At 34.8% G+C, this 10,829-nt stretch overlaps 1 protein-coding gene across 1 annotated transcript; it reads right to left on the bottom strand.

The window, feature by feature from the left end:
- Positions 1-3,611: 3,611 nt before the first annotated feature.
- Positions 3,612-9,228, bottom strand: LOC110889786 (polyadenylate-binding protein-interacting protein 9). The gene is made up of 10 exons (XM_022137351.2): positions 8,339-9,228; positions 7,607-7,717; positions 7,475-7,519; positions 6,842-6,914; positions 6,422-6,534; positions 4,996-5,055; positions 4,837-4,884; positions 4,676-4,744; positions 4,067-4,128; positions 3,612-3,982 (listed from the first exon to the last, which is right to left on the bottom strand). The coding sequence occupies exons 1-10, from the start codon at positions 8,693-8,695 to the stop codon at positions 3,922-3,924; spliced, it is 999 nt and encodes a 332-aa protein (XP_021993043.1). The 5' UTR covers positions 8,696-9,228; the 3' UTR covers positions 3,612-3,921.
- Positions 9,229-10,829: the final 1,601 nt, after the last annotated feature.

Here is a 10,829-nt window from a genome sequence, read left to right as displayed (position 1 = left end):
AATTTAACAAATTTTATAAAACATTTAACATTATAAGATTTTAGTAAATTGAATTTTAATAATAAAAACTATGATTCATTGGCCGATAATAATCCACATACCATGATACTTCTAGCTTTCATTTTCGTTCCTAAAAAGCAATCCGACTCTAACTAAGAAGTAACCCCTTTTGCCCCTAACTTTCATTTATATTATTTCAAAATAATTTACAACATTCTCAGCATTGGCGGAACTAGAAAAAAAATTCAGGGGTATCCTAATTTTTTTTTACCTACATTCATAAAACATATAGATTTTTTTCCATACGTTCGACAATGACGGATGTAAAATATTTTAAGTGGATGATCTGAGTTATATTTTGTTTTTATTTTCACAATCATGTGTCGACTTCTTTTATTAATAATCGATATATCAACAAAAAGTTATAATCTTTAGGTCTTTGTATCTTGAAATCATTCTAAATTATTTCCTTTTCAACACTTCGAAAAAAATTATAATCTTTAGGTGTTCGTATCTTGAAATCATTGTAAATTATTACATTTTCAACACTTTGAAAAAATATTTTTTTTTGAACGGCAAATTTGGATCACTGACGGATCACTGGAGTATCATCGTGCCACCAACGGAACCACCCGATCATATTCATCTCCACTAGGCATAATGCCTATACACCAATTCAGGAGGAAACCCAATAAATATAGGAAAACCCTCTTATGGGAATCGAACACAGGACCTATTGATCCCAAAACGTTATCTCACCCCCAAAATGCCACCAGCCTATAAAGGCATGTACTCTTTGAAAAAATATTTGAGTTGTTTAAGTAATGTATATTAAAAAAAAATGTTTTTCTAATTACAAAATGTCTCTTCGATGTATATATTTTAAAATATGAAAATTGTTATTATATAATTTAATAAATTATATGTTAATAACATATAAAGAATAAAAAACTAATTTCAAATTTACACTTTCTACCCTACTTCATTAATTAATTTAAATGAAAATAAAAGGTAGAGCAGTAACTTTTCTTGGAAATTATAATATGTTAAATAATAAAAAAAAATAAGATAAAATATCAAATCATCTTCCTCGATCATCTTCAAGCTTTCTGAAATATCCGGCGACCGGAGTCTTCCATAGTTCCGTCGATGTTTGCTCTGGGATATCCTAATATTTGCTCAGGGCTATCCCATACATAAAACGATACATAAAACCGGAAAAAAAAAGAAAAAAATGCACTTCGGAGGCAAAGTTGAGGGGTAGCACGGGCAACCCCTCACATAGGTATAGGTCTGCCCCTGATTCTCAGTGGAATAAAAAATAGCCAATTGTTCATTAGACCATTCTCATTCACAAGCTAACTTAACCCAACCTTTAATATAAAACTAATTTCTCTCTCTTCCACCTACACAACCCAACCCAACCCAACCCAACCCAACCCAACCCAACCCAACTCAATTTCTGATACACATTCACAACTAGGGCTGTAAACGAACCGAATGTTCAGCGAACAGTTCGTGAACCGTTCGGCGAGAAGTTCGTTTATGTTCGTTCGTTTAATAAACGAACGAACATGAACAAGAAATTTCGTTTGATTAGTTAAATGAACGAACATGAACAGGGGTCTTGTTCGTTCGATTGTGTTCGTGAACGTTCGGTAAGGTGTTCGTAAATGTGTTCGTGAACATTCGTTGATTTGCGTTTGTTTATGTTCGTATGTTTGTGTTTTAATTGAAGATCTTTGTACTTTCTTATATTTAATTTGTACTTTTTATATTATTAAACGTTTATTTATTTTATTACCCTAACAATTCAACTAGGAAACCCACTTTCACCTTGTTTATGCATCATTTCCTTTTCATTTCTCATTATTTACATCGCCGAATACGATCGACCTCCGTTCCACAATAAGGGATTCAAGTTTGAGTGCTACTCTCTGGGCCATCTATCTCTTTCCTTCGTCGCGTTCGCCAAATTTATTTGTGTTCGTGAACCGTTCGCGAACACGCTCATTTCCTTAATGAACGAACACGAACATAAAATCTCGTTCGGTAAGTGTTCATGAACCGCTCGTGAACACATTTATTTCCTTAACGAACGAACACAAACAAGCCCTATTCACAACCCAACCCAATCAAAGTTTTTATTAAATAATTGTAATACATGGTTATTTTTTATTGTATAAAAATAATAATATTTAAAATAATTATTGTATATCAAAATAAACAATCGTTATTTATTTTAAATATAAAAAATTAAAAAGTTAAACCATCAATATATATAATATACTAAAAAAAATATAAATTTTTGAACAAACTCTGTTTTTAATAAAATTTATATCGTAACGTTTACAATTTTTTTCTGAGAAATACGGTGTATTTAGTTGTTTTATTTAGTTTAAGTATTACAAGTTATTTGATTAGTTAAATTAGTGGGGGAAATGAATAAAATGAAAAAGGGAAATTAAAACATGGCACCAATTAAGTTTTGACAAGTTGCAAAATAAGATAAGGAACCCCTTGCAACCTTGGGTTGCTCTTTGGGAGAAAAAGAGGCATTTTTCATTTATTTTAATTATTTTTCACAACCCAACCTAAGATTATGGTCGGATGGAGTTACTTCTGTTAAAGTGGAATTGTCATTTACATCGAAAGTGAAATTTAAAATGCCCCTAAGAATCATAGGTTGGATTATTGAAATCCAATTTATCTGGAAGTTATGATAATATAAAATTTTAGAGTTTAAGCCAGACTCGGCTCGCTCATTGAAAACCCTAAAGAAGCCAAGAAATCGAAATTTGTTATCAGTCCCGGAAGTGTAAATTGGGGTTGTGGAGAATCACAAACATCAATTCATCAACAATTTGACAAACAAATCGATTGTTATTAAGCTATGAGCCATTTAGTCCTAAATGGGCAGTTAGGAAGTATTTAAATATCTATGTGCTACACCCAATAACACACATGAGGTTTTAGTTGAGTTGAGCATTGATGTTGTTTTTGGACTAGATATCAATGGTCATTAGTGGTTTTATTTGTGTTTTGATTTAAAACATGTTTAAGAAAAAAAAAAAAACATTTAGATGTTGAAACATGTTAACATGTTGTTTGGATGCCTAAGAATCCAGATTTAAGGCGTTGAAATGGATTTGGCTCGAAAAGGAAACGCACAAAACTATTTTTTTTTTTTGAACGGCAAATTTGGATCACTGACGGACCATTGGAGTATCACTGTGCCACCAACAGAATCACCCGATCATATCCATCTCCACTAGGCATAATGCCTATACACCAATTCAGGAGGAAACCCAATAAATATGGGGAACCCCCCCCCCCCCCCCCCATGTAGGAATCGAACCCATGACCTAATGGTCCCAAAGCTTTATCCCACTCCCAAGATGCCACTAGGCTATAAAGCCATGGGCCGCACAAAACTCTTTTGACCGTAAAAGTTTTGGCCCATACTAATACGGCCCTTTGTAAGCCTGCCAAAACCGACGGGTCGGGTCGGATCAAGTCAAAACGGGTTCTGACCATAATAGATACGGGTCAAAACATATCGTTTTAAAAAGTATCAATTATATTCGGAGAAAAAGGGTCCGACCAAAATGGACTCGGTTAACGTTCTTAAATTGAGGCGTTACCGCCACATAAGTCAACTTAGAATCACCATAATCTTGACGAGCAACCCTAGCTTGTTCATTATCTGTAGATTGCATTCTGCAATCAAACATGATGGAAGGAAACAAAACAAAAAACAAGTTCTCAACTTAGGGAGTGTCTTCCGGTTGGTTCATATAACTACTGTGGCCATGGCCGAACTGCCAGGACAAAAAAAACATAAAAAGTTAAAAAAGTACCGAACATAACGTTCCATCACCACCTCACGGATGCATGGGTGCATAGGTTAAGGATGTCTGATCAGTTGGTTGGAAGAGAGCGAGCCACTCGAGGCCTCACAGGTGTCTTCGAAGGACTCACCCTACAAGAATCAACAAATTGTGTTTTTAATCAACTTCCTGCCTATCAAAACATTTTAGGATTAAAAATAATTATGAAAATTTACCTGATTGGTTGCGTTCCGAGTGTTTGGCCGCAGCAATCCAACGCCACAATCGCGCTCTCGGCCTGCAAATTGTACAAAATATTAAAAAAACACACACACACACATCATCAAGAAATTCCTAGTGATACACATCAAGAATCAAGATTCGTTTTTTATTTTATTTATATGATTAAAAAAACTATAAATGATTAAAAAAACTATATTACCACAATACCAATTTAAACTTTTTCAGTAAGCAATTTAGTAGGTTTTTTATGCATTTGAAACACTTCAGATGGCTTTCGACCCGTTTCCTCTATAGTTAAAATTTTCAGCTTGACCCGTTTGAGATAAAACATCACATAATTGGCCCATTTATAAGTTAACGGGTCAAAAATACCGCCTCTAGTTGTATCTTTCAACTTGTTTGACATGTTTCGTCCATGTGATCCATTCTCCATTTAGCTAAATTTATTTCTTAAATTTGATCCATTACAGATAACCCAAAATCAACCCGTTAAAAAGTAAACGGGTCAACATTGCCATCTCTAGCCGGTTTAATCAACATGAGTCGTGATGCACGAACGTGACAGTCTTCGGGAATATTGAGAAAGAATATTAAAACTTTACCATCACAAATTCAACAAAAGCAATGCGTGTTGAATGAACATGGTCCCCCAATAGCCTGATGCGAGAAACCTTCGCAACAAGTTCAACATATTTAATAACTTTTTAAATATAAGACGAGACAAAAATAATTAATTATATAAATAATTTAACACCGTCCTGACCTCGCCGCATCTTGCTTCGAAAAAGTTCTTGACCTCAGCTTGAGAAACCTGCAATCCAACAAATCTTAAGATTTATTTATTTTTGCAGAAAAATACCTAATTATCATTTTTTTTTAAATAAGGAACATAGAAAATGGAAAGTATGCAAAAAGCTATAACCTTTTTATCAATATTTGTACAGTAGACTGTCCTTGCACACATCTCCTTCTCATCCTCTGACTGGATTTTAGATCATCACAAAGGTAGATAAATAATTATTAATAAATAAATAAATAATGACATCTTCTTTATGTAACTATTATAGACAATAAAGTCTAGGGGTGTTCACTGTCCGGTTCAGTCAGCTTGATAAAAATTATAGGTCAAACCGCTGACTATGGATTCTAAAAACGACAAACAAATCGGCCAAGGTGAGTGGGTCAACCTGAAGGGCCGGTTTAACGGATTTTACAAATTTGGCGTTTAACGGTTTAGTTTTGGTGGTTTGGCCACTTTGAACTGATTTTTTTTTGGTTTCAAAATCATTAGTGTGTGTTGAAATGATAAAGATGGTTCATGATTTTAATACTTATAGATAACTACATATACCAAAAATGAAAAAAATATATATATATATATATATATATATATATATATATATATATATATATATATAGGGTAGGGGAGTAAGGTTAACATACAAAAAGCCTTATCATACTTCACGTACGCGACAAGCATAACCATCAGATCAGGGCCATAATCACGCATGGATCAGTTAATCACGCATGGGAGCAGTTATTTGGTGATAATCACGCATGGGAGGTGATAATCACGCATGGAGGTGATAATCACGCACGTTATAATGGTAAAAAAAAATAATCACGCACGTTATGTTTTTTGTCGCGTAGGTTAATGTAGGTTAAGCAGTTTTGTACATTATACTTTCTCTAGGGTAGGGTTCATGCGAGAGCCACCTTTATTGCGAGAACCAATATGTACACAAGAAAATAAACCCACTACACCAAAAACCTAAAAAAAAAACTTACCCCCCCCCCAAAAGCTAAATGCTGAAAACTAAACCATAAAACTAAACCCCCAAAAAAATCTTAAAAACACATTTTTTTTAATATCTTTTTTATTAAAATCGCTACTTTTAGTATCCAAAAAAAATATATATTTTTTTAAATTATTAACGAAAAGTAGCGATTTTTATAAAAAAAAAAAATATGTGTGTTTTTTAGATTTTTTTAGGTATTTTTGGTTGTGTTCACACCGGTTCTCGCAGTTCTCGCAATAAAGGGTGGTTACTAACGGATCCTTCTATATATATATATATAATATGTGTGGTTTTTAGATTTTTTTAGGTATTTTTGGTTGTGTTCACACCGGTTCTCGCAGTTCTCGCAATAAAGGGTGGTTACTAACGGATCCTTCTATATATATATATATATATATATAATAGACGTTAAACGGCCAGCAAACCATGAAAAACTGAACTGTTTGGATCTCAAACCAGCCAACTCGCTACAGTTTGGGCGGTTCGGTCAGTTTCGACGGTTTACGAACACCGCTACGTTAAACTAGATATCATTACAGTGATTTATACCCTGGGAAGGAAAGTTGGATTCACAGGAAGAATTGCGGTTTTTGAAGGCAAAACTCTAACTTGAGAGAACCCCAACATTATGCCACAAAGATTAAGAGCTGCTCTTGCAGAATCTGCAACCAAATTTCAAATTAAAAAATGGCTAATCTTTATAAAGAAAGGAACCAACTTTGGTATGATTTCTATAACATTTAATCATCTTATTTTCAGCCAACTGCGTTAGTGTCACGTCAGTAAAAAAAGTCAACATGGTCAAACATAACCGACCCGCCATCAATTAGACAGGTTACTCGGTTAACGGTTATATTATCTTGAAATGAATTTTTGAAAAGTTGGTTGCCTTAAATTAAAAAACTTTGAAACTATAATGGTTACTAGATTTTGAAAATTATAGATTTAAAGATAATAAGTCCAACATACTCTCGTCGGCAAACTCCACGAATGCAAAGCGGAGACGTGAATGTGGATCGCCACAAACTCGACAGTCCAGAACCTTAAGAATAACATATAATATATGAACATAAATAATCAGTTATCATAAAGATAAGGGGAATTGGCCTGTAATAATCCCAACTAGAGGTCATTGGCCATTGAAAGTCCCGCCTTTAAATATTCCCCTCACCAGTCCCACCTTTCACCTATTTTTCCTACACCGGTCACCCGTTAAAAAAATTTAACGGAGTTATGTTTTTTTCCAAATTATAAACAGTTTTTTACGGATTTTGATCAGAACGACGATACGAGTCCATTGATGTAAAACTTACCTCGAAATTGAAATGGGCTCCGTTTCGAGGTAAGTTTTACATCAGTGGACTTGTATCGTCGTTCTGATCAAAAGCCCTAAAAATGTGTTTGTAATTTGGAAAAAAGCTTAACTCCGTTAAGTTTTTTTAACAGGGGACCGGTGTAGGAAAAATAGGTGAAAGGTGGGATTGATGGAGGGAATATTCAAAGGTGAGACTGTTAATGGCCAATGACCTCTAGTTGGGATTATTACAGGCCAATTCCCCTAAAAATAAAACTGATTAAATTATACTATATTTAAGAAGTTACATGTCCATAGGCGCTAAACAGAGCAGCAAGTCGCTCTTCGGTGACCTACAAACAGTTAAAACACATCACATAACTAAAACTGGATCAAAACAATTCAATAACTAGAAGAAAGAGATAAGAATTCTTGCTCACATTATGATCGATATCCGAAACATAAACGGTTCTCTTAATACTATCTTCTCTTTGAGCTCTATAAGCTCTACCATTCAACCATCTTCTTCCCTGACTGTAGTTATTTCTCCTCTAACATAACAAAATCATAAAAAAATTCAAAAATTTAGAAAACAGAACTATAAACATTGATCAAGAATTCAAGATTATAACATAAGTTTTGAAGTTGATGTTTGGGAACATGGATGGATTAAACATATGATAATGGCCGTAAACGAGTCGAGCCGAGTCGAGCCAGGGTGGGGTCGAGCTCAAGCTCGAAATTACTTCAGGTGGTTAAACTTGGCTTGAGCTTTACGTCGGAGTTAAACGAGCCTAAGAACGAGCCAACGAGCCGAGCCGAGCTTAGATCAAGCTGGGCTTGGTTACAAAATGAGCCAGCTTGGTTCACGTCATCTCAAATTGAGTTTTTTTAGCTAGTTTTTCTCGAGCCTCTTTCGAGCGAGCTACGAGTCGCGAGCTTTATCGATAATTTGCATAACACCCCCCCCCCCAAACCGCCCTAATTACATCAAATTTATCTCAACAAGCATCAAGTTAGATCTGATCAATGGAAATACATAACAATGAAGAACATAAAGAACCTTAAAGAAAGCAAATTAAGTAAGGATCATGACTATGATTAAACAAAACTATCTACACATAACAAAAACCTCAAAATTCAAAATTTATAGGGTGAATTGACCAACATACCCTGCGGTTAGGGGGGTGTCCTTCAATGGCATCCATAGGAGAATTGAGATAAAAAGCAGGAGCAAAGTAATTAAGCTTATCGACATTTCGAGTGACCGGAGAGTAGGATGAAGGAAAAAACTCTTTAGCCATTGGATTCAGCTTCAAATTGGACAAAATACCAACAATTCCTTGCATTTCCATTTCTGAATTTGAATCAGACTCAGACCCTTTTTTTGATTCAACAAGTGGCCCATTATCATCAACATTTGCAGCATTAATATTCTCACTCTCATTAGTAACAACAACAACAACGTTGTTGTTGTTGTTGTTGTTGTCAACAGAAGCAGCAGATTCAGTTTCAAGACCAGCAGCCATTAAAGATTAAACCCAAAACCCCACAACCTCAAAACCCAAAAAGATTCAAAATTTATTCAAGAAAATGAATACCCACAAAAAATAAAGATGAAAATCAATGAAAAAGGGGAAAAAGATTAAATCTTGATGTCAAAAAACGGAAGAAAAATAATTGCTGATAAATGAAGCAAACCCAAGATTTCTTTTTTTTTTTTTTTTGCTTTTTTTTTTTAACTTTAGATATCAAGGATCACTTATTCACTTGCAGATTAATTATATAAAAAAGTGGATTCTTCTTTCTTTATAAAGACACAGAGAAAGTCTATAAAGAAAGACCCATTTGGAGAAGCACAATGAAAATGGGAAAAGATTGGGAATTGAATTGCAGGGGTAGGGTTTATGAACCAATGTGATCAGAAGATGATGATGGGTTTGTCTGGGGAGAAAGAGGTGAGTTGAATGTGTATGGAACAGTGAAATTATATGCAAATAGGTGTAAGAGAGATGAAGGTGAAGGTGCATTCATTAAAGTGGACAACTTTAGAATTGGGAAAGGTAAACCCTATTTTGGAACTTTATGAAACAATCAATATGTCATTCATAACTGCCTAGCTTTGGTTAAACTTTAACTTAATATATATTTACATCCTTTTTTTAAATGTTAATAATGTTTAGGCACCCCTCTCCTATGACATTTAATAACTTCCCTTTAAGGGTGGACGGGGTGGACCGTAAGCTAGAAGGAAATGTGGGATGGGTCGGGTTTTACGAGAACACTATTGTAGTCCGTAAGTTCTGTGGGTTCAGCCATTTGAACCCATATCGGGTTTGTAAACCCGTGCTAGATGGATTTCTTTAACGTTGTATGCGAATTTTTAGAAAGGTAAATGGTGTATTGGATAGTGATGTGACATAATATTATTGGATGGTTCGATAAAGTAGGTAGTGAGTTTAACTAGATGTTTGGACCATCCATTTAGGACGGAAATAGATTGGAGTGTGTTCAAATGATGTGACATCTAGAAGATTGAGTTTATGCATTCAAATAAGTTGATAAAAGGTGCCCCTTCCACCTTAGGAGAGGAAGGGGCGTCATCGGGTAGGCTAAATCAGGTACCCCTACCCGATCGGTAACACTATCATGGGCGGTTCAGGTAGGGTATGCGGGTGGTGTTTACAGATTGAGGTATGTGATGATTATGTGTGGGTCAGTGGGTGTTTGCCTGAAAAACAACATGGCGGGGTCTAGTAATACCTTCGGTGACACCGTCGGCGGTGTTCAAGGTTTCTGTCGGGTAGCCTAGGTCAGGGGCGGTTCTTAGAAGAGCCGTGGCAGGGCCACGGCCCGGGCAAATTTTTCGGCCGTAGTGCTAATTTTCCGCATTTCGATCGAATTTTTTTATATATACTAAGTTTGGCCCGGGCTTGTCCGGACTTTTTTTAGTGCCCGTGTCTTTCGGCCCTGGCATGTTCAACGGGCAAGATCCGCTACTGGCCTAGGTGGCACCTGTTTGTGGTGTTTCGACGAGGAAAACACCTTTCTCTCTAATGAAATACAATTTAACTTTAATTTCTTTTTAAAAAGATAATAATGCATATAATGTTATTTTAATTTTAAGATTAAGATTACTGTATAAGGTTTTATATATGTTAGTTTTGATTAAAAGAAATATTAGATAGTAAAAATTCAAGAGATAACTTATGCCATAGGTATGTATGGGTCTTGATGAAAAGAATAAAGGGCATATCCCCTTCAAGTTATATTTGTTAAAATGTTTAAGGGGATGTTTGGGATTCCATTTGCAACCTCCTTATTTACTTATAACTGTTAAAAAATGAGCTTTTTATAAAATGATGTTTGGGCAATGTGTTGAAAAGGAGTTTTGATGCTTTGAAAAGGAGAAGTTAATTGGTAGTGACTTTTCCAAAAATGAGAAAAAGGAGAAAATGAGAACTTAATAAGCAATTACCTATAAATATTACGTTCTTGATAATCCTGGCGATAATATAATTACTCAGATTTTGTATATATCTAGATCCTACCTTGATCATACACAAAATTTGATATATTATAAACAATTTTAATGTATATGTGTTTTCAAATATTGTTATGTTGGTCGATATGTTTTGAGACTCCGAGCTTTTTGCTAGTCTC

Source organism: Helianthus annuus, chromosome 11, assembly GCF_002127325.2.
Source record: "Helianthus annuus cultivar XRQ/B chromosome 11, HanXRQr2.0-SUNRISE, whole genome shotgun sequence".
Taxonomy (NCBI): domain Eukaryota; kingdom Viridiplantae; phylum Streptophyta; class Magnoliopsida; order Asterales; family Asteraceae; genus Helianthus; species Helianthus annuus.
The sequence above is the reverse complement of the archived record's forward strand: the minus strand, read 5'-3'. Positions and strand labels throughout refer to the sequence as shown.